This window comes from Schistocerca nitens, chromosome 5 (genome assembly GCF_023898315.1).
Source record: "Schistocerca nitens isolate TAMUIC-IGC-003100 chromosome 5, iqSchNite1.1, whole genome shotgun sequence".
Lineage (NCBI taxonomy): Eukaryota > Metazoa > Arthropoda > Insecta > Orthoptera > Acrididae > Schistocerca > Schistocerca nitens.
This window is the reverse complement of record NC_064618.1, coordinates 485916712-485942256: the sequence shown is the minus strand read 5'-3', so window position 1 is coordinate 485942256 and position 25545 is coordinate 485916712. Positions and strand designations below refer to the sequence as shown.

Genomic DNA, 25545 nt, shown 5'->3' with positions numbered 1-25545 from the left:
CCTCCACATACTGCTACAATAGATCACTGTTCTTCCGGAATAACCAGGTACGTATGAAACAGACAGTGTCATTGTTTCAACATGCGGCCTAATTGTGTTACACTTATTTCAAGGTTACATTGATGCATTGTTGTTGTTGTTCTAACCAACATAGGTTTCTTGTCTGAAACTCAACTGTGGACTGACTGTCTCGTGACCAAAAATCGGGCCATTATATATATCCTCACAATAATAGGTACCAAAGCTACACCTTGTTCAAAGTTAAATTTACAGAAATTACAATTAAAACTTAACTCATTAAATTAAATCAATACATCAAAAAATTCTGTCTTTTTAACAGTTTCTTCTACTACAACCGTTAGGCCGAATTATCTGTTTAAATCATGAAACTAACAAATATAAGCATGCAAACAATACTTTGGACAAAACTGTTAATTACTTTGGAATTAATTAAAGAGCCACCTTTGCTAACATACTACAAAGAGGTTGAAATTATTACACAAGCTGACACATGCCAAGGCACAGCAGCAGCCAAGTTCACTACCAAATAAGACAGGTCAACCAGAAAGAAGCAGCTTTTAGAGAAGTAGGGTGGCAAAGAAGATTACGCTGACTATGCTGCTGGGCACTTTTGAGCATTAATTTAAAAATATTAGAGAGTTTTTACCATTTTAAATGTGATATAAAAAGATATTTGTGATGGATACATAAAACATGAGCTGTTTTATTACTATATACTATACCTATAGCCCACTGACTTTAATAGGTGTGAAACTGGGAGCTTACATGTCCAAATATTCACTATAACAAATAGCATATGTACACACACACACACACACACACACACACACACACACACACACACACAAGGTGTGATTCAGAAGTTTCAAGACTGATTCATTTCTGAGTAGGGGAGCACGCACGGACCAGTTCCGCCAAGTGGGGGAAGTAGTGGGGGGTCTCAGGGATTGAACTGACGTTGCAGCAGTTGCCTCCGGAACCCCAGAGAGTGCACATCGTTTGCAGCATGAGTGCGTGTCATTGACCTCGGTCGAAGAGGCGGAAATGGAGCAGCATTTAGAGCAGCATTATGCGATTAAGTTTTGCGTGCGATTGAACAAAATCACCACAGAGACACTCGGTATGATTCAAGAGGCCTTTAAAGAAGAAGCCATGTCCCGTGCAATGGTTTTCATGTGGCACAAATGTTTCAAAGATGGCCGCGGGAACGCTGAAGACGACGAGCGCTCTGGGAGGCCTTCATCAAGCCAAATGGATCAAAATGTGGAGAGAGTGCGGGGACTTTTAAACAGTGACCATCGTCTTAGTGTGAGTGCTCCTCTGCTTGAGAGATCAAGTTCACCACGTCCACCCGGCGATCGAAGGCGATTGGATTCTCCACCACGACAACACGCCTGCGCACACATCGCGCGCCGCCGCCGAAGTTTTGGTCAAGTTCAACGTGACAACACTCTCGCAGCCACCCTAAAGCCCCGACTTGGCTCCAAGTGACTTTTTCCTCTTCCCCCGAATCAAAACAGGCCTAAAAGGGAAGCGATTTGACTCCATCGACGCCATCCAGCAGGCTTCGACGAGATCCCTTGACAGCATGTTGCCAGAGGCCTTCCAGAAGGGCTACGAACAGTGGAAAATGCACTGGCAGCGCTGTGTCGATGCTGAAGGATCATATTTTGAAGAATTTTAGTCCCCTGTACTTAAATGTCCAATAAATTTGTAGTTCTGAGTTAAATCTTGAATCTTTTGTATCACACCCTGTGTGTTTATATGTTTCTTTTTAAATTGTCTCTTAATTCAGTTACTTCAAACACAAATAACATGGATAAGTTACCTGCAAAAATTATAGACTGTTATCTACATTAGTTCCACAGATAAAGGTACATAAACATGGCCTATTTAATACTGACTGCATAGGCCCTGCAAACTACCCTTAAATTGCCTACCATTCTGCAGTTTCATCAAATTTAGCCTACAGTTCACAAACTGCTGCTGGAAATGTCTGGCACTTTGAAGTTCAAATTCGAAATCTTGTATTTCAATTATATAAATAATCTGAAAGCATTTAGTGTCTCGAGGTACCTTCCACGCATACAACCTTCTTTCAGGATTCTTTAGGCAAGTGTTAGCAATGATTAAATTATGCTCTGTGGAAAATTCTACTAGGTGACTTTCCCTTTCATTCTTTTCCCCCATGGTCGAGTGCACCAACGCCGGTCAAAAAGCATGATAACCAAGGTCCCGCGATCATGGTTAAAAGTAAATCACGTTTAAAATGTTTCTGCAGAGCACCAACATTAATCGCTGGTCAGCAAACCGTCGTCAGCCAACTGTGCATTTGACCGCGGTAAACTCTCTACATTGCAATGGAATGTGCCCTGGCAACGCAAAGATGTTAGTAAACATGAAATTGCACAGATAATCGCTGGTGCCACGTTCTATCTTTGCTGTTTTTTCCGTCGACAAGCAGAAGTGTGTGTACGTACCTCGGTACCTATTTATGATCTGTTGGTTTCTTTTTTGGAGAATAATGGAGAGTAAAAGAAGAACACCGAATTTCTTGAAGTACGAGATAGATGTACTTCTTGAACTGGTGGGTGCAAATGCATCCATTCTTGAAAATAAGAAAACCGACGGCTGCAGCTTAAAAGAAAAACAGGCAATGTGGTCCCATGTGGAGGCGCAATTTAATTCTACTCCTGGTTCAAATAGCTCTGAGCACTATGGGACTCAACTGCTGAGGTCATAAGTCCCCTAGAACTTAGAACTACTTAAACCTAACTAACCTAAGGACATCACATACATCCATGCCCGAGGCAGGATTCTCTACTCCTGGTGAGTTTACTCATAAATGAATAACTTTTCTAGGTTCGTCGTAAGTGTGGGATATGGCACACACTGGCTTTTAGTTTGAAATCTGAAACTGTTATTGGCGTACCACTGAAATACGTGATAGGACGATGTACATTTACGGTTCGAATTGTTTTGTTAGTTTTAAATTTAAAATCCAATGCCGTGCTACTGTTAACTAAATATTATGTGACTAACGGAAGCTTTTGTGTTGAAAATTGTGAACATACGTTTCTCACTTAGCCCTGTGCCGTATTCTTCATATATGCCTATACCACTTTCTTTTTAATGAACTGATATGTAAACAAAAGCCATATACAGATCTTAGATTTTTATTGCAGTCATAAGTTAAGAGCCTCAGAATGCAAAATGGACTTATGAATGTAAATAATATAAGAATTAATTTATGGTACTACAAACTACATTTATTTAATTTCAGGTGTGACAAAAAGATCCTGTAACAGGCTGAAAACCTGTTATGAAAATATGAAAAGAAGACTTCGAAAAGACCTTGCAGAAGAAAAGGTGGGAGTGTATAAAACAGATGGGGGGAAGCCTACCCAAAAAACCACGATCCATGATCGGGCTAAACTATTAGAAATTGTTGGTTCCTCAATGAAACCGTTAACAAATGCATATGATTCCGATGCACAGTTTAGCATGATTGTGGATGTTGTCAACATGGAGAGCAGTGCAGTGCACTGAGAACACGCCACCTGCTTCAGTTGTCGAGTTAGCAGAGTGCACACAACCTAGCACTTCCCACACACCTGTCATAATACTAAGTAAAGAGACACCAAATAATGTTCTGGAGGATGTCACCCAGCTGCAATCTGTTTCACAGTCTCCTGATCAACCCAATGAAAACATTTGCACGCTGAAAAATACATGGCATCGTCGCAGGATGCCTGCATAAGCAAGGCCATCAGGTTTGGGAACAGTGATTGACAATGTGTGCAAGAAGAGAGTGGAACTACTGGAGGCCCAATTACTCATGATGAAGGCAGAGCACCAAAAGGAGCTGAGGATAAAAAATTTAAAGATTCTGGCCCTGAAAGAAAAACTTAAGTACTGGAAGAAGAAAAATGCCAGTGACACGTGACTTTTTTCCTGTGACAGTGAATTTTTTTTAATTTTTTGTGCTATGTTGTATATTGTCTAATGTATTAAAGTTGTCTCACAGTTCAAATTGTTTCTCTGTGTTTGTCCTGTTAGTGATACTGCTTCTATCCTAGTTGGTGTCTGTCTAATATCTGCTTACAGCTTATTTGGTCTGGACCAAGTTTCATCCAATCACTTAAAATTACAATGACTTCATATATAAAAGCAGATTAGCAACACTGCAGTTTACACAAGTAAGCTACATGTCAGTTGCAGGCCTGCAGCCATAACGTCAGGTGCCAATTTCTACTTAAATGACTTAACAATGAGGTAGATTGTTAATGCAACAAAATAACAGTAATAAAGCATCCTTGTTACTCTAACTTTGGAATGAACATATGTGCTGTAACAGTTATATACATGAGGCCCAATGTTATCATGTTTTGCATTGTTTGTACCAGAATATCCTAACATATTAAAGTATGAGGGAAAGTGCTCCAAATCATAATTTTGTGTGTGCCATTTTCCGTGCAATACTCTGCACCAGGTAATGTTTATAATGGGAACCTATATCTTTTATGACAATACAATTTGAAGTGAGGCATGTTGAGAAATACATTGCTGTGGTGGGTTCTCTTTTCTGCAAAAGTAAGCATAGCATATGTGGCTTTCCTAGCCACACCACTTGGTAATGTGTGTGGTGGAAACCTGTAACATTTATCATAACAGTATTTGTAGAGAGGCATTATTGAATAATACATTGCTAATATGGACAGTAGTGAGATTAGCATTGTGTGGCTTCTCTAGCAATACTCTGCACCTGTTAATGTTTACAATGTCAGCCCATAACTTTTATCACAGCAAAATTTGTAGCAAGATATTTTCAGAAATGCATTCCTATGATGGGTCACTGTTTTCTGATATAGTAGTCATAGCATGTGTGGCTTTCTTAGCAATATTCTGCACCTGCTAATGTTTATGATGGCAACCCATAACTTCTGCCACAACTGTATTTGTAGTGAGGCACTTTTCTGTGGCACTATGCAATGACAAGGAATTCCCTTCTCTACAGGTGAGCATTAAATATGTGAAAAAACTGCATCAATATCAGTAACAGAGTGAGGGAGGGAGTTTCCCTCAGTAATAACTTAAAGTATGACAATTCACACTGTCAACCCACAGCATTACAGTTCTGCTTTCATATCTTCCGAAGTAGCACACTCCTTAACTAATTATTGCTCTTGCACTGATCCCCAAAGTATTAGACATTGCTGACAACATTCCATTGCCTTTTGTAGCAATGAGAACTTGTTTTTGGTGGCAATTTCTAAACACAAATTTGTCTTCAATTTCATGTATTTTTTTTAATGCCATACAGTTGTGCATAATATTGTGTAAAGTGCTGCTACATGCATGACTGACTAGAATTAACAACATAATTCAATTCTTTGCACAACCTTATGGCCACACACACTTATGTTTAAGAAAATCATATTGTAAATAAAGAGTAGTGATTAATATGGAAACAATTTAACAAATAAACAATCCCAATCTGACATTTTATGTTATTACACAAATGATTATTTATTTTGTGCCCATGTGTGTACTGCATATTCACAATTTTAAGCTAATCTAGGTGATAAGACTGCATTAATACTGAGGCGAAGTGCAATAAAATAATCTCTAGACGGAAAGGTTCTAATCATAAAGAATGTTCTCTTATAATATTGCAAAACTGTTGGACATTCACATATTTGTTGTTACAGTAGAAAATTTAAGAGATGTTTAGGATCTATAGTGAACATAATATAGAAATATCCACTATATTTTATTCCACTCACTTTTACTCTCACACTCTCTAAATTTAATGGAGTCATTTGTTCTCAAATTTAAGTACATACCCAGAAACTGAACATGTATATAAATAACAGAGTACTGCATTGCTTTCACAACCAATGTGATGCAAGAAATATATCTTTAATAATGAATTAGCAACAGTTCCACACTAAAAAGATATCTCAGAGAAGCAGCAGCTGGGTAATTGTCTGTAGGCAGCACATCCTGTCCCTGGCACAACAAAACCTCAACTTTCGCATCACACACCCAGTTCAGTGAGTACTTTTATGTTCGCTAGACAGCAGAAACAAAATAGATTACATGCTGAAATAATCTGAAAAATTGAAAATACGGCGAAATCCCATAACTATAATCATAATTTTTCATTACAAACAATGTCTGAAGTTATGTTAGATTATCGGAAATGTTCATTAATTATAGCACGGCGAACTGCTCTTCCAGGTAATGTATCATCACGATACATCTGCTGTCCAGGTAGCACTGGTTCGTTGTCTTCAATGTTGGGGCCTCTCTCATCACGTAATTGATTTAAAAGTCGAGAAATTTCAGGATCTTCTGGTGGTTCTTCACTGCTTGTACTCCTCGCAATATTATGCAAGACAGCCGTACCCACAATGATTGACATTGCTTCCTGTGGATTACATCTTATTCCGACAGATAATATGGGAAATCTTCTCTTCCACATACCGTATTTTCTCTCAACAGTGTTTCTAGTTTTAATATGAGACCTGTTATAACGATGCTCTGCTTCATTTTGCGGATTTAAAAGTGGAGTTAACAAGTAGGATTTACATGCATAACCACTATCTCCCAATAAGTGACCTTGTGGTATTTCTCCGTTTTCAAATTGAGCTCTGCGAGCGCAGTTGAGAAATATGGTACTGTCGTGCACAGAGCCCGGCCATCGAGCGACAATATCTCTTATTAACAAATTGTGATCACTAATGGTTTGACAGTTAAAGGAAAAATATGATTTCCTATTGCGGAAAAGTTTAGCATTATGTCCTCCAGGAGACTGAATTCTTATATGGGTACAATCCAAGGTACCAAGAACGCCAGGAAATCGGTCCAATTGACTAAAACCATACATCACAGAGCGCACTTCTTTTGTAGGAAATTTTATAAAGCGAGGAGACAGTGATGCTATGATGTCCGATACATCACTGATGATTCGTTGTGCTGTTGTACGATGTATATTACTGTTGTCCCCAATAAGAATGTTGAATGCACCTGTTGCATATGCCCTTTAAGTAATCAAAAGTCTGTTTATCAGAGAAACAGGGTTATTCCGATCAGTAGGAAATTCTAACCTATCATTAATTTGATTTAATAACCACCACACTGTTTCTTTTGACACACGAAATCTCTCTTCAAACTTCCTGTCACCAGAATCTTCAAAAGGGTTTCCCTTTCCACAATCACTCCAACACGATTTCGGTCACGATTTAAATGGTCAAGGTATAACAAATCTTCCTCAATGTCATCCATAACATCAAAACGCGCCGCCATCTTAATAGCGTATGCTTCTAAAACCGTGGTTATGTCGAGAAAACCGGGAAAGAGCCCAGGTTAAATATAACCGCGGTCGATTCCCTCGTTTAACTTAGATCGATGTTGGTGCACCAGAATACTGCGCTGAACAGGATTATATATCGACTTAACCACGGTTAACTGTTAATCAAGATTGGTGCACTCGGCCACCAGTCTGTGTTTTCCTACCAGTTTTCTTTTCATCCCCTTTCTACCACTGAATTCGAATCGCTGATCACAATTAAATTTTCATCTTCTTTAGCTATCTATATAATTTCCTTTAGCTCATCATATTGTTTCAATCTCTTACTTGAATATGAAGATAGTTGGCATACAGACTGAACTACTGTCTCAAATGTTGGCATCGTGTCTACCTACCCAGTTACGGGATCCACCTGTAGAATGTCTGTCTTGCTTTTCCTGACATCTATCCCCATCCTGCTGAAACATGTCACTTCACGGTCATTCCGCAAATGCCTTAAAGTTGGCAGTATGACTGATAAACAAACAAGGAACATGAGGCACTGTGTCCTCTGAACCAACTATAGAACAGCAACATAAGCCAGTTCTGACACTGGCACTACCATGCTGCAGACTTCTACATAAACACTGATTGCTAGTGTATATCACCTGCTTCTATTAAGAACTGTTGTGTCATTGCTTCAACTACAGTTTTTATTTATTAAAGAATGTCATCAAAATGACATCACTTACCAAGTGACAATCCACTTGGACATGGAGCGCTGTTAAATACGCTTTAGAATTGCTACAAAGGGCATGAGAGTTTTAGAAGTACAAGAAAAAGAACTGGGCACTCTACAACCTAGTGAAAGGCCTGAAGTAAACAGTGTTGAGCAAAGATCCTGTGGAGAAAACTGTGTTTTTAAGCACCCCTAGAGACGAGGGAGGGAGGGAGGTGCAGCCTTGCCTAGCTACAGATCCACATTCATTCCAAACCGCTGCAGTCCACTGACATATTTATGGAAAGACTGCCCCACAATAGCAAAATTGCTCATTTCCATTGGCATATTTATGGAAAGAATGTCCCAAGTTGCTAATTTCTTTAAGAGATTGTGAACTTTTTTCATGGGAGGGGCATCAATTAAAAAGTTAGACGGTTGCTTGAAAAATCTCATATTGTTGTGGCTCATGGTAACTTACAAAAATTATACGAAAGAATATCCATTCAGTTACATGAAACAATGGAAACTCTAAGTTGGAATATCAACAATATAAGAGGAAGGGTAGATTGCTAGTCACCGTTGAGATGACACATTGAGTTGCAGACAGACAAATGTGTCATCTTCACGGTGAGTAGCAATCTAACACATTTTCCATTCAATTACATGGTTAGATGAAACCTGGGTCACTGCTGGAGAAGCAGTTGATAAATGCTAGCCAGATAATACTCTAAATAGCAGTGCTCATCTGCCCACGGGAAGAGGAGCCAGATTAACTGTGGCTCACGTAGATTCTTCAAACAGTTCTGTGCATGAAGGACTTTCAGCTTTTCGATTGGGAAAAACCTGTGACTACCATGAGGTTATGGACAACCCACAATTTCTGCAATGGTTTAAAGATTTGTGACTCCAGTTTGGTGTTTTGGCAATGTTAGTAATGGATAATGCACCTTACAATTCGGTGATATGAAACAAAACAATGACTAGTGACCATAAAGAAACTACGGTGCTATGGTTCCTGGCGAGATACATTGCTGTGGACATGAGAGTGACAAAGCTGATCTCATATTCACTTGCGAAACAAAACAAGCTTGTGATGTCTATTTATGTACTTATGATGAAGTTGCAAGGAAATGGGTCATTTGGTAATTAGGCTATTTCCTATTGCTGCCATTTCAAACTAATTGAATTGGTTTGAAGTGAGTTTAAGATTTACATTTGAAATAATAAGTCTTTTACTAAAACCGAAATGAACAGGCTATTACATGAAGGTCTTGCTACTGTAGATGCCATCTCATGGAGGAAGAAAGTAGAACATTTTGGCAAGATTATGAGAAGCAGACTGTAGATAAAATTATAAAAGACAATCTACAGTTAATGGTTTCTCTTGTTGACGATGATGATGACTAGTTTTGGCACCAATTCAAACAATACTACTGATGAGGGGCAGTGTGAAATTGCACCACTGACATGATAAATTGGTGAGAGTAAATGTATCCATAATTAGTTCTTTCACTCTGCAACAGGGTATGCACCTATTTCTTTATTTCGTTCAACAAATGCTGATTGTGTGTTCTTTGTTAGGTTTACACTATTAGACAATGTTTTATATGCAGCTATTACAGTAATGATTTGGAATGACTTCTCACAGACACTGTCATTAACCTTTGTTGTTATTTATCTCTTGGTTTCATACATTATCAAACAATTTTTCTCTGTAATTGCTTTTTCCATTGTCAGAAACATGTTCTTTGTTATAATGCATATACATTATTATGCATTTGCAAAACATACTTTGGCACTAAATCAGTCGAGCATTGGGCATGTGCGGTGGCAGCTACTGTAACCTCACAACTCCAGTATAGCTACCTAGACACAAGCTGTCAAGTGACATATTGCATCAGATCAGATACACATTCTCCTGAGTAGTCCCTATCCAAAGATAAAAATGGGGGAAGAGGATGCCAACATCATTCAGCCACTGTAGTTTCCCCTTGTTTTCAGACATTCGCAGTACCAGCACAGCAAGGCCAAATTGGCTAATGTTATGAGGCCAGGTCAGTCAATCATTCAGACTCTCCTGCAACTAATGAAAAGGCTGCTCCTGCTGCTCCTCCTCCTCCTTAAGAACCACATTTTGGTTGCCCTCTCCACAGATAACCCTCCACTGTCGCTGCACTTATGGTATGGTTACATATATCATTGAGGACACAATCCAATGCAACTCGACAAGGTCCAAGGACAACGAGGGTGTTTCTTAGAGGACACAGAAATGATTATTAACGAGACCTACTTTCAAAACTGGTTCAATAAGCTTTCTTGCTTTCATTAATGCTGTCTAGCCTATAGCTTACTCCAGCTAATTGGAGGAAAGGAAATAGAATATGTTTTGAACGACAACTGTGAAATCAATGGACTTTTGTTCAGTGTTTTGTTTGGAATTTAGTGAGTATGCTCAAATATTTTGTTTGGTGTCTTCTGGAGAAGTTGTCTGCTGTACTGTTTTGCAGTTTCTCTCCACATTATGGGTTGTATTTCGAATGTAGATAGTTATGGTCAACAGATCTGTAGTGTGCCTCAGGGTCTATGTTAAACTGGCTGGTGAATTTGGTTATGTGTCTGTAAAATGAATAAACACATTGAGGAGCCAAATAAACTGGTACACCTGCCTAATATCGTGTAGAGCCCCCACTAGAACGCAGAAGTGCCGCAACACGATGTGGCATGGACTCGAATAATGTCTGAAGTAGTGCTGGAGGGAACTGACACAATGAATCTTGCAGGGCTATCCATAAATCCGAATGAGTACAAGGGGGTGGAGATCTATTAGTAATAGCACTTTGCAAGGCATCCCAGATATGCTCAATAATGTTTATGTCTAGGGAGTTTGGTGGCCAGCGGTAGTGTTTAAACTCAGAAGAGTGTTCCTGGAGCCATTCTGTAGCAATTCTGAAAATGTGGGGTGTCTCCTTGCCCTGCTGGAACTGCCCAAGTCCGTTGGAATACACAATGGACATGAACAGCTGCAGGTGATCAGACAGGATGTTTATGTACATGTCACCTTTCAGAGTCTTATCTAAAAGTATCAAGTTGAAATCACTCCAACTACACATACCCCACAACAATACAGAGCCTCCACTGGCTTGAACAGTCCCCTGTTGACATGCAGGGTCCATGGATTCATGATGCTGTCTCCATACCCGTACACGTCTATGTGCTCAATACAATTTGAAATGAGACTCATACGACCAGGCAAAATGTTTCCAACTCATATGACCAGGCAAAATGTTTCCAGTCATCAACAGTCCAATGTCAGTGTCGACAGGTCCAGGTGAGGTGTAAAGTTGTGTGTCATGCAGTCATCACAAGTACAAGTGTGGGCCTTCGGTTCTGTATGCCCATATCAATGATGTTTTGTTGAATGGTACACATGCTAACACTTGCTTATGGCCCAGCATTGAAATCTGCAGCAATTTGTAGAATGGTTGCACTTCTGTCATGTTGACTGATTCTCTTCAGTTGTCGTTGGTCCCATTCTTGCAGGATATTTTCCCGGACGCAGCGATGTCAGAGATTTGATGTTTTCCAGATTCCTGATATTCATGGTACACTCGTGAAATGGTCATACACGAAAATCCCCACTTCATCACTACCTTGGAGACGGTGTGTTCCATCGCTCGTGCGTAAACTATAACACCACACTGAAACTCACTTAAATCTTGATAACCTGACATTGTAGCAGCAGTAACTGCTCTAACAACTGTGCCAGGCACTTGTTGTCCTCTATAGGCATTGCCTACCGCAACCTCATATTCTGCCTGATTACATATCTCTATATTTGAATACACATGCCAATACTAGTTTCTTTGGCACTTCAGTACATGATAAAAGTAGCAGCTAAGCCAGAATTACTGAACATTTCAAGTAGTTTTGGAACATAGCAAACTTTCGAGCAGTTACATACTATCTCTTGGACAGCCACAGTGTCCACAGACTACATGCATTGCTATATTTATTAAGACCTTCAAACAGTTAAAAAAATGAAAATAACCATAAGAAAATAGGGACTCTCAGCAGGGATGAAAATAGAACTATGGAATGCACACTGCATAAAAACAAAGTTATTAAAGGACACATTCATTCATGGCTAGAACTGTTTACTTCATCAAAATCTGATTGGGGGAATGGGGGCGGGGGGGGGGGAGGGGGGGGGGAAGGGAGGGGGACGGGAAGGAATCATGATTAAAAGTTTTATCTAAAGCTATCATTTCTGTCTGTCGTAATGTACTAACCTCTTTCATGGGGTTTTAACAGGTAATTTTAGCATAGGATGGAGCACCGTAGAGGCTTCATTTCATCAAAATCGTATTGAGGGAAAAAAGATATCACAATTGAAAGTTTTATTCATACCAAAATATAAATGTGAAAGAAATTAACTTTGTCAAGTTTTTGGCAGTAACCTGCAGAACCAATTTCAATGAAATTTGGAATGGAGACAGCTTGAACCATGAGGAAGAATGTACGCTACTTTAAGAAGTGTATAGCCATTTTGTAGAATATTACGCGAATTAGGGAAAAATATTTACTCTTTGAAAAGCTGTTTACTCTCTGATTTTGGATCCTTACAATATTTGCGAACATGCTTGTATTAGTTGATATGTGCTATGTGGTACAATTCAAAGTGTTTAATCCATACTTCCACACTATTTGCTGCATAATGTACACACTGTATAATGTATAACTACTTCACTAGCACAATGCATGGATGTGTACTCCTGGCAACACCCTTCTGTACGCATTGCTCGGCAATGATGCTGTGAATGCCAGTGTACCATACTTTGGGACAGCTTGGAGTGGGGGAGAACGAGATTCACATCACACGCTATGCTTACTGAACAGGCAGATCGTGAAGGCAGCTGATGTTATTGCAAACACAGTAACATGAATAAATCTTGTCAATGACTAACAACTGAAATACATTACATATTTAAGTATTTATTTACTACAACATATGAAAGCTACACTAATCTCTTACCTTTTGTCGCATGAGATCCTCAAGATCAATGTCATCTTCTATTACAGTAATGTCTATGTCAGACTCTGAGTCTTTAGCTCTAATGTCGTTATCTTCAGATGAGTCTTCACTCTTTGTACTTAAATGTGTTTTAGCTGGTGAAGGTTTCAAGCCAGTTTCTTTGTTTCCTTTATTCTTACTAACTATATCAACCACATGTGATTCTTTTGAATTATGATTCTTCACAACTAAGCACTTCTCACCATTTTCTTTAGTTCCTAAACTTTTGACACTATCATCCTTCCCCACAGTAACTTTTACACTAGCATCTTTTACACTTTTGTCTTTTATCTCATTTTTTGTATCACCATTTTTACTGCTGTCATGTTTCTTCTGAGGCTCTACAGTCTTGACTTTCTGCTCTACTTTATGAGCCGTGTCACTCCCGTTCAACATTTTGGTCTCTTTTGATTCAATTTTTTCCTCACTTTTTGGTTTACTTGCTTCTCTGACTTCTCTCTTTGAGCCATCAGATGATATTTTAATAGATATGTTTTCCTTTGGCTTAATTTCTTCAGCGGCATCAGGGACTTCGGCAGCTTTCTTGTGCTTCTTTTTCTTGTGGTGTTTTCTGAAACAAGTGCCATACTCACAGAATCCAAAAATAAATTACAGAATTATGTTATTACATTTTTATAGGCTCTCCAGAAATATCTGTCTGATAGGATTAGACAAGGGACAGGGTCCCCAAGGGTGGGGATATGAAATGAACTGCTGTAAGAGGATGCAAAGATGCAGAGATGGGAAGAAGGGAAGTCAATACAAAAGGGTTTTATAGAGGAATGTTCAATATTTAGGGATATGACAGGAATGATAAAGTGAAGCAAGAAACTTACATGGAAATATACTTCATTCCGAAAGATTTCTGAGATACAAAATGGTTTATATATGTACAACAGTTAATAAACATTAAAACGTGTTTTACAAAGTATGAACTGAAAAAAAATGCATTTTTAACACATTTACATCTATCAGAAAGCTCTGACAGTATTCTTCAACACCAGTAGGAACACTACCTTTGCAGAAGCCGTAAACATACACCATACTTGCATATTTTCATTAGTGCTGCTGCGTGGCATTTTAGCCAGAGCATTTAAGAACACAGTTAACTGATGCTTCTCTATGATACAATCTCACCCCTCAATACTGTTTCACTCACAGCATACCACAAACAGCAGTGTGTACAATGGGCTAGTTTAATGGCAGAAAAACATCCTACACAATTACGTTCTAAGTAGCAAGGCAAGTTGGGTAGAATGAAATGTCAAAGACGAAGACACACACATGTATGCCTCTAGCCCAAAAACAAATGTACATTGAATGGGTTCTGTTCTGTCTCAGAAAGTATTCACAATAGGGAATTCGTCAACATGAAGTTTTCTGCTTCGTGTGAATGTTCCAGTCACATACCTAGATAATGACCATTCTTCCTGGGACGTCCTGTACAGACCTAACTGGTATTATTACTGAAAAGCATCTTACTAAAAATTAGCAAAGGCTTAGAATGTCACAGATTTCTGTAAGCTGTGCGCAACTAATCCCAACAAGAATATCTTATGCTTTTTCTCGCATCCTGCTTGGCAACTTTCACCAATTAATCAAGACCAAAGATAAAAAGTCTCCCTTTTCACATCAAATTATGACTTCCGTAATGCATACATCCTGATTTTTTTTAAAAAAATCCACTAAATAAAATCAAACATTTGAAAGTTTAGTAAGCAGACTTCACTGCCAGCCATCATTGCAAGTTCTCCTTCTGCAACTTATATTATACAATGTTGCTATTTATTTCTGCCACCGTGAATCATGATACTTGTCAAGGTGGAGTGGCTTGCATGCCTGAAGGATACAGAGAGCCATCCCAAAGATGCTGCCATAACAGAGCAGTAACTGTGGTGATGTCGCACACAAGAGGTGTCACGGAACTCTTAGTAGCTCAAAGAGCTTGTACTGTGAACAGCTGAAAGCAAGGAGAAATTACAGAGTTTGGTTTCCCCGAGGTCATGCAGCTCTACTGTATGGCTTAATGATGATGGCATCCTCTTGGGTAAAATATTCTGGAGGCAAAATAACCCCTCATTTGGATATGCAATTGGAAACTACTTACGAGGATCTTATCAGGGGGAAAAAAAAAGAAAAAAAAGAAAAGAAAAGAAAAAAAAAAAAAGAAAAAAACAGAATTTGCAGTTTGTGGAATGTTATATTCCTTATTGCATAGGGAAGTTAGAGTATTTAAAAAGAAAAAGGTATATGCTGAAGTCAGATACAACAAGAATGAGTGAAATAATGTGGCAGGAAGAACAGGTCTTTTGGTCAGATGAGAACCAGGCTATAAATACACAATCATATATGGGGATAATGTGAGAGTAGGTCTAATAACGAATAAGAAAATAGTAATGCAGAGAAACTGCTATCAACAGTATAGTGAAGATATCATCATAGCCAAGTGGGGCATGTTGCCAACATCCACCACATTTGTACAGTTTACATACCAACTAGCTCTGCAAGTAATGAAGAGATTGAAGAAGGCATACTGAGGTAAAGGAAATTATTCAGATAGTTAAGGGAAACGAAAATTTAATTGTGACAGGGACAGACATTTGAAAGTACGAAAAAGAAGAGAAAAAAAGTAGCATGACAATGTGGGCTAGGGAAAAGGAATGCAAGGGGAAGCCGCTTGGTAGAATTTTGCATAGAGCATATATCAATATATCACTAAAATTAACAGTAACAGATGAGTTTTGTTATTTGGTCAGCAAAAAAACTGATGAGGGCCAACAAGAAGAAACTGACAATGATAAGACAGGCACTTCTGAAAAAGAGGAATTTCATAATATTTAAAATAAGTTTAAATGTTAAGAAGTCTTTCCTGAACGAAATTATCTGTTTGTAGCATTGTACAAACGTGAAACATCAGTATAAGCAGACAGAAAAAAATAGAACACAAGGATTTGATATGTGTTTGTGATGCTAACAAATATTGTCAAAGATTAGATGCATAGATTGTGTAACTGAATTGGGGGGGGGGGAGGGGAGGGGGGGGAGCCATGGCACAAATCGACTAAAGGAAGGAATCGGTTGACAGGACACATCTTGAAGTAACATGTAAATGTCAATGTGGTAATGGGTGTAGGGTGTGCCTGTTATGCAAATATGAAGAGGCTTGCACAGGATAGACTAGTGTGGCATTTGGAGTGACATCTCATGGCAAGGATGGGACCTTAGAGCTGACACTCTGCCCAGTCCATTCAACTGCACCATCAGTGGCAGGCTTTTTAAGGCAACTTGGTGGCCACTCGATTGCAGTGCATGACACAGTCGCTGGCCACACAAATCTATCGCCTGTCCAGCGCAAGCTACAGTTCCTGTGAGACTTGTTCCTACATTTCCCTCCACATCCTTAAAATATTCAATATACACCAAAAAATCTGTTCTTATCAGCTCCTGTGACCACACACTTTCCTCGTGAATCAGTCTATCTAAGAGTTAAAACCATCAAAATCCCTACAGTAGCTCCTGAGATTAGGCAAAACATACAGACAAAACCTGTGGTGGCAGATTTTAGTTTATATACGTATGTGGAACTTTCATATACTTATGCGGCACTTTATATATGTATACAATCTAACAAATTCAGCATATTACCATCATTACTAGGGACCAGAAAATTCAGCACCTATTTTTGGCAAAATTTGCAACTATTTTTCCCAAATTTCACGTCAAACCTTTTGTTTGTAAATAATTAGAAGCACAATTTTAAAAGGTTGCCACACTACATGAGAGAATCCAAGCAAAGCCTTCATTCTCTGTAATTGACTTCTTTTTTTAAAAAAACATGTGGACTCTGCTTTCTGATTTTTTGATAAGAATGTTTGGTTTTGCAAGAACTTTGCCAGCCTTCTTCTTTTTTTTAAAATCTTAAATGGCCTTTGTTTCCTTCATTTGGCTGTATTTAAGCTTTCAACAAATGAAGGTTCTATTGAAAAGAGTAGCATTTTCCCACCACTGAACTGAATGTATCTCTGATTTAAAGTGTTTCTGGACATTATTTGCCTTTTCCCATCCAATTTAAAGATTATAAAATCTGTAGAATATTAAGTTTGACCTTTAGTGTGCATTTATTGCTGTGCATACCACGCTTGACAAAGCTACAGATGGAACGGACGAGGTACTTAGGGTAAAAGTAAAACTGAAAGTAACTGTACTGTAACGTTAGGGAAAGAATTTCGGCACTATCAAATAAACTTGACAGATTTTGTTATCCAGTTGCTATAGTGCAGAGTGTGAATACTATGTAGTGACAGATGGCCACAAGTGAAACCAAACCAGGTTTTTTACTGTCATGGGGGAGAGGAGCGGTGTGGGAAACAAGCCCCACCTCCCTCTCGGAGGGAAGCAGCCTACATCCATGTTCTGCAAAAGCAGGACTGACAAGAGAGATCACAGATCACCCACCTCTTCTGGCACTGTAAGGGTTGTACTTGAAATCCAACATGTACCAGGATTAGTCATCTCACTCATTTCAAAATAAGGAAAGAAAACAATGAGAAAAGCACAACACAAAGCATCTGGAAATAGCCACCTTGCAACTACTCATTGCGGTTGGCAGAGTATCGTTAACAACGTAGTTCAAGCCTGACCTCTAGAAGTATTTGACGCAATCACAGATCAAAACAACGGGCACCTAAATCACCATATTAATGTGTCCGCATCATACCAACTTTTGAAGTTAAGCTAACGAACATGTGTTTCTTTGTTATAAATTGCTAGGGCCCAAGGCCTAGAACTACACTGTATTGCACGGAATGACCCTTAAATATACCATTCACAATTGCCATGGCACCAGAGCATCAAACAAAATGATACATCATTGCATTTGTGCACTTTTAATTTTGCAAACAGGTTCTTACGCACATTATCTTTACATATTGGGATTCGTCACAAGATGTACAATACCAGTAAGTAAAAACTGGTTACATTTTCGATATTTATATGCAGAAAATAAAGCTTTTTCAAACTATCTCTGATACAATAGTTCACCTGGGTACAATTTGATATGAAACAGTGTTTGTTACGTAATTTAGTGTTTTTGGATTTTGAGGCAGAATTGGCATAAAATGCAAATTTTTCTGGTCCCTAATCATTACTCCCCCACGTTGCCTTCATTTTACAACAGCATAAATGTTGTCAGAGACTTCAACTAAATGTAATAAAATAAAATGACAGAAATAGCAGTATAAAAACATATGTAAGTAAAACCGAGGGTTTACAGAAGAGAGGGTATCCACAGGACAAAACGTGGTGTAAGAAGAATGCATGTCAAACATAAAAATTAAAATCAGGAGGGAAAGGGAAAAAATAAAATAGCCAAGAGCAATAAACAAGATAAAAAGACATCACAGAAACAAAGAGACAAGTACAATGAAAATTAACTTTAGTGTTACACCAAACAGGTACAAAAATAAACAAAAGACCAAAACCAATTAAAAGAATAACATGATTGAAGAAAATAAAGATTAGTCATTAGTGACACATATTTGGGAAGGAAAATGACTATGCCCTTCCCAGGCAAGTATTCCCACATTTCCCTCTTACGTGATTTAGTGAAAATATGGAAAATCTACATCTAAAATTTGAATGACAGTTATTTGAGCCACAGTCCTCCCAAATACAAGTCCAATGTCTCACCACTGCATACCTGAGTTGTGAACACACTGTAGAAAACTGCTCACTAAGTTGACAAAGAAGACGAACTCTTAACAGCATTAAGAATTACGATTGAAAATCATTATTGAAAAATGCACTAATAAAGTGTTTCATTTCTTTTTTGTCAGGCCACATAAATATCTTTCTAATGTTATTTTATGTAATCTATGGCATACAGATGTAAGTTGTGTGTGTAGGAAACAGTTCATATTACTTGTTAATTTTTTGTGGAAATTCAGATTTGTGCATAGGTTTTCCTGCGTTGTTCTATTAGACGAGTTAGTCAAAACACAGGGAATAGTATCAATATGCTTGCACTCAGATGCACTTTCTGTTTATATAGCAGCATAACATTAGCCAATACTCCCTTGGCAACATTAAATTTTTAAAAGCTTGTTGCTATCATCTTTTGCAAGTCTTAAATTTCAGAGTGGTGTTTGACATGCATAATGGCAGACAAGAAAAGGAAAATTATGCATAAAAGAAAAGGGTGCAGATGGGGGGGGGGGGGTGAATATGTTGATGAGTATTTGTAACTAGTTTCAGTAATTGATGTGTCCATTTCTATCATGTATTTCTATTTTCTGTTACTATTTGGGAAGTGGTAGTTTTCATGTTGTTCATTTCTGTTGTAACTATCGATTCTGGCTGTTTCCATGCCTTAAAATACAAACAGCACCTAAGAGATCAGGAGAGAACACTTCTCACTGCTATCACACAAAAGAGGACCAAGAATGAAAGTTTTCATTTACATGAGGAGAGAATTCCATAGATTTAGTCTGTGAAAGCACAGACATTAACCAGTTAGCTATGTGCATACCTTTATATGTTAACAAATGTAATAGATATCTCTGTTGTGCAGAACACCAATGCACATTTGTAATGGCACCTGAACTGGGAGTCAGTCAGAAATTTCAAAAAGCAGTATTTGGCTGGCAGTGGAATAAGAACTGGTGATTTAATGTTCTAGCTCACTTTAACATTGGCTATTGTTCTATGTTACACTTCTTTTACAGCCAGGATGTGCACATTGTTGTTGGTATTCCACTAAAATACTGGGTGATTCAAAAAGAATACCACAACTTTAGGAATTTAAAACTCTGCAACGACAAAAGGCAGAGCTAAGCACTATCTGTCGGCGAATTAAGGGAGCTATAAAGTTTCATTTAGTTGTACATTTGTTCGCTTGAGGCGTTGTTGACTAGGCGTCAGCGTCAGTTGATGCTAAGATGGCGACCGCTCAACAGAAAGCTTTTTGTGTTATTGAGTACGGCAATGTCTGTATATGGGGCACTGAGAATCCGCGGGAAACAACTCAGTATGAACGTGACTCGCCTAAGGTGAACGTTTTCTGTGCCATTTCAGCCAATAAAGTTTTTGGTCCCTTTTTCTTCGAAGGTGCTACTGTAACTGGACTACAGTATCTGGAGATGTTAGAGAATTGGCTGTTCCCTCAGCTCGAACAAGAAGCACAACAATTCATATTTCAGCAGGATGGAGCACCACCACATTGGCACTTATCTGTCCGTAGCTACCTGAACGTCAACTACCCGAGGCGATGGATCGGCCGCCAGGCAGCCCGTGACAGAGCACTTCATCACTGGCCTCCAAGAAGCCCTGATCTTACCCCCCTGCGATTTTTTCTTATGGGGGTATGTTAAGTATATGGTGTTTCGGCCACCTCTCCCAGCCACCATTGATGATTTGAAACGAGAAATAACAGCAGCTATCCAAACTGTTACGCCTGATATGCTACAGAGAGTGTGGAACGAGTTGGAGTATCGGGTTGATATTGCTCGTGTGTCTGGAGGGGGCCATATTGAACATCTCTGAACTTGTTTTTGAGTGAAAAAAAAACCTTTTTAAATACTCTTTGTAATGATGTATAACAGAAGGTTATATTATGTTTCTTTCATTAAATACACATTTTTAAAGTTGTGGTATTCTTTTTGAATCACCCTGTATTTTGTGACACTGGTTCATTATTTGGGGATGATTAGTGAGTAAGTTATGTGTTGACAAATGATTCCATACTTTTCCTTGCATCAATAACAATAAATCTGGTATTACACAAACTCATCAGTCATCTTCACAACAACAATTAACATGTTCAGAGCTCGAATACAGGAGCTGTCAAAGTGACCTCAATCAGAAAGTTTCACATCATGCTGTGAGTAAAATAACATTAAAAAAGTGAAATTTTTTATGATCTTCAGTAGCCATATAAATAACAGCCGTTTTTTGTGAAATTTGTCAGATGTCAGGATATATGTTGCTTGTTCCAAAATATTAAGCCATATCTCGGCTGTATACTATCTACTTCAGTTAAGGAGATTGAAGAGAACAGACAGAATTAAGTGATCAGCCGTACAATGTTTTAAAAGGATTTGGGCAAAAGTTCATAGTGCCCCCTTTCATTTTTCGTAGTTATTGTGCAAGATATACAGAGGGGTCCAGAAGAATGTAGACACCCTTTAGCAGCCAATATTAATGGAAAAAAACGACATACCATCATAAATCTTGCACGGGATGAGGAGGTGGATAGGAAATGTTATTTTGTGTGTTCAAAGTGACCCCATTAACAGCCAAAAAACATTGGTGCTGCTGAACTGACTGAACTATGGCTATCAGTGTTGTGGTGTCGGCCTTATAACACAGGTAGATTCTCATCCAAGTATGCTCTGACATTTCTGTGGTAGTGAGGTGGAATATCATCTTGTTGTAGGAAAAATCTTTCATTCCCAAACACCTCTCCGATGGCAGGTAAAATCGATGTTTGCAGCATATGACGATACACTGCACCAGTTAAGGTACTTTCAAAGAAGAATGGGCCAATCAAACCGCACAATGGCAGACCACACCATACATTAACACCCAGTAGATTAACATGTTTGTCCATGGGAACATGAGGATTTTCAGGAGCACAGTATGTGCAATTGTGGCATACAGTACCGTTCAGTTTGAACTGCGCTTTGTCAGACCAGATAACCACGGTCCCTGCAAACCATTCATCATCACAAAGCATGCCTTCAAACCACACCCAGTATTCCATCCTTCAATCTGGATCACTTTGAGATGACCTTGTAAAATGTTGCAACACAGCAGTGCTGGAAGCTGGACTTGTTGATGTTTTTGGTTGGCAAGACCTTTCTTTAAACACACCCTGAACAGAGTCGACAGCTTCAAATTTATCTTGAATATGATAAATTGTTGTGTGTGTTCATGGCTGAATTCTATACATATCACGCCTTCGCCATTGTACCTCTATCACATTTTTGTACTTCCAGTACCACTTCCATATAGCCTTGCATTGCTCAAATGACAATCTTACTTCATGCACTGCTTCATTGTCATCTGCTGGAAAACGTGCCCCAAAACCTGTTGAGAAAACACTGGACTATGCTACTGCGCTAAATGCAACAATATGTCACTTTGTTCCAAAAATATTAACTATCAAAGAGTGTCTACATTTTTACTGAACCTCTCTGTATATATCCACTGATAAGGCGAAAAGTTATGACCACTGTTCACCACAAGACTAAATCTTTCCTGGTGGTGTAGTGGGCAAGTGACGCATCTAGGAAAATATGTAAATGGAACAGAGATGAATGAGGAATCTTTCTAATGAAGATACTGCCCCCAATGGAAAAATCCTCAGACATAAATGTCTTTGACAAAGTCCAGACTGTTATGGTTTGTTATGGTTCAGCACCTGGCATGTGCATCTCGAAAACAGCAAAACTGGTTGACTGTTCACATATTACTGTCACAAGCAAATACGACGAGAGTTGGAACGATGGTGAAACCATGAGCATTGGACATCCATGCATCATCACAGAATACGCAGGGTGGAAGCATGCATGTTCTGTAACGAAGAACAGGCAGCAAACTGTGAAAGATGTAATGACAATGCAATGCTACTGTAGACGCAACTGTTTCAGAGCAAACTGTTCAGCGAATGTTGTTGAACATAGGGGTCCACAGCAGATGACCCCTATGTGTTCCCACACTGGCCTAATGGCACTGTCAATTAAGACTGTAGTAGGTGTGGTATCACAGAATTGACTATGGATCAATAGGAAACAAACAGCCTGGTCAGATGGATTACATTTTGTTACATCACATTGATGTTCGTGTCCAGATACATAATCATCCATGTGAATGGCAGTTCAAAACATGCACTGTGTCTCAGACACAAGCTGGTGAGTGCAGTATTATGCTATGTGGGACATTGACCTGGGTTTCTGTGGGATCTTTTGTAGTAATCAAGGGCACTATGGAAGCTCTGGCCTACATAAACATTACTGTGGACCACATGCATCCCTATTTGCTCAAGGTCTTCCTTGACAACAATGGCGACACCCAACAGGATAACTGTCCATGTCACAAGGACAAAATCATGCTACAATGGTTTGAAGGGAATGATACTGAGTGGTATCTTGGCCACCAAATTCGTCTAATATGAGCTGGAGAGAAATCATCTGGAACCTCACTGGGGGCCAGGTCTGCCCCTACAGAACACGGACCTGTAATTTACGGGAACTGTGTGACCTGTGCATAGACGTCTGGTGTCACATACGTCTGAAAATCTACTAAGGACTTGTTAAATCTATGCCAATGAAAATCACAGTGGTATTGTGTTCCAAATGTAGATTAAACAGGTGGTCATAATGTTTTGGTTCATCAGTGTGATATGCATAAAAATACTAATATGACAATTGTCTATAATGTTAATTCAGTTTTCCCATGCCAACTTAGCAGTTTTACTTCTTTATAAAGAAAATTGTACAGCTATATGCTCTTGGGAAAACAAAATTTGTGGCACAACCGGACTAGGAGGAGGAATCAGTTAACAGGACACATTGTGAGACATCAAGGGATCATCAATGTAGTACTGGAGGGAAGAAACAAGAGTGACAAAAATCGTAGACGGAGACCAAAATGAATACAGTAAACCAAAGCAAATTAATTCAGAAGTGAAGAGGCTTGCACAGGATTTGTTAGCAGACTCTGGTTTCAGCTGCCAGAGACTGTGGTTGTGTGTGTGTGTGTGTGTGTAGCACTCTAAAAGCAGTAGTCTATGATTAAATTGGTTGGGACTGCGGGGCACTTGTAAGCAACAGGAAGCCGGATAAGCCTATTAAAATTATGAGTACTGTATAATTATGCGAACTAACTAGAAACATCACATTAACATATCTTAACTTCCACACATCGGGAGCTTGAATACCTACCATGCCCTACACAGCATACATGTGTGTATGGCACCAGCGTAAACTATACTGATGAGGCTTTATTATGAATCATGTTTGCACGGTGGACAGTGCATCTAACTTTTGTACTATTACATGTTATACAGTCATTAGGAATTTTTATTTCTGTAAAAACATTCATAGTTAAAAACAATTGAAAACCCTGAAAAGCCTGGGTAACAAAATGATTTTTTGAATGCTCTATTGCTCTATTTGTAGAATCTGCAATCATGTAGCATATCCATTGTATTGCATGGCATATAAAGAAGTATCTTTTAAAAAAAATGTCCAATAAAAGTCCCACATCATCAGTTGAGAATAAAACTAAATAAAATCACTTCTAATGAAAACAAGCATCACAACAAAGAATAATACTGTCCTGTACAGATGCATCAGTTAGATAATATTTAGCCTTTCCACACACCTAACTAGTCAATCAAAATTGGATAGCACACCTTTGTGAAACAGCTCGGTCTGTGCATTAAAGAGTAATTTTGGGAACATTTTTAGTGAAAGATAAATTTCAACCTCCTCTAAAATGTTGCACGTAGTACCCTTATTTTCATAGTGCATCATCATCTGTAACTTTGACTGGAGGTTAGTTATTGATTGCCTGTTTCGTGTAAATGGGCACTTACAGCTGACCTTGAGCCAGAGTTGTTACTATGCTCTCTAAAACGGATCTCAAAGATGCTTCCTGCCTGGCCTATACCCCTGGAATCATAAATAATGCAATACACACCTGGTGACTAATTTTTCCCACCTTGTCTCCTTCCTGTGCCTAATTTTTAGGCCATTATTCTTTGGGACAAAATAGGCTATTCTCAAGCCACTGCAATTCTGTAATTTTTTAATTATTGAACAGATAACTTGCATATGTATCTCTATTGATGCGAAAACATTAGTGACTTTTTAAGAAAAGTATTTTACCAGTCAGTGCAGAAGATTTTATTCAGAACACAAACACATCACACTGCACAGTAATTGATTGTGATCCTGTGGGGGGAAAAAATCCATGGGCAACAGTCCTACACGAATGGACATCATATACGTGCTACAAGACTAAATGCTATCACTTTAATTTATATCACAATAATGAGCGATTAGAACTGATTCATTTCTATAAGCCAGGTACAAAAATGCCAAATTACTTGTCAGCTTGTCAAGGCAATTGTATAATATGTTCTAAAAGATTTTCAGTCTACTCTGGATAAAATTACAAGATTTCAATTATACCTTACATCATCATAAATGCAATGAACTAGAACAAAAGCTAAGTGCCCGAGTTCGAAGTGCTCCTAAAAAGCAGTGGAGCTCACATACTACCACCTCAGAAACTTGGCTAATACCCGAAAATGAACAGTAGTCAGAACTTTTGAGTAACTATGTGCATAATGAAAGGAAAAGATAATACAAACTGGAGATGGCATATCTGTTGTAGTACAAAAGAAACTTTCATCCGCCAAGATATAAACTAAAG

General features: G+C 38.6%; 1 protein-coding gene across 5 annotated transcripts in view; it reads right to left on the bottom strand.

Annotated features, from left to right (window-relative positions):
- The window catches only part of LOC126260870 (serine/threonine-protein kinase PRP4 homolog), a 173007-nt gene that overhangs the window by 122460 nt on the left and 25002 nt on the right, over positions 1 to 25545 (bottom strand). For all 5 annotated transcript variants that reach the window (XR_007546653.1, XM_049958301.1, XM_049958302.1 and 2 more), the window contains one exon: positions 13069 to 13678. Coding sequence is in view for 4 of the 5 variants with exons in the window: in XM_049958301.1 (XP_049814258.1) it covers positions 13069 to 13678 (610 nt within the window). In the remaining variant the exon portion in view is untranslated. The remainder of the gene's footprint in view (positions 1 to 13068; positions 13679 to 25545) is intronic.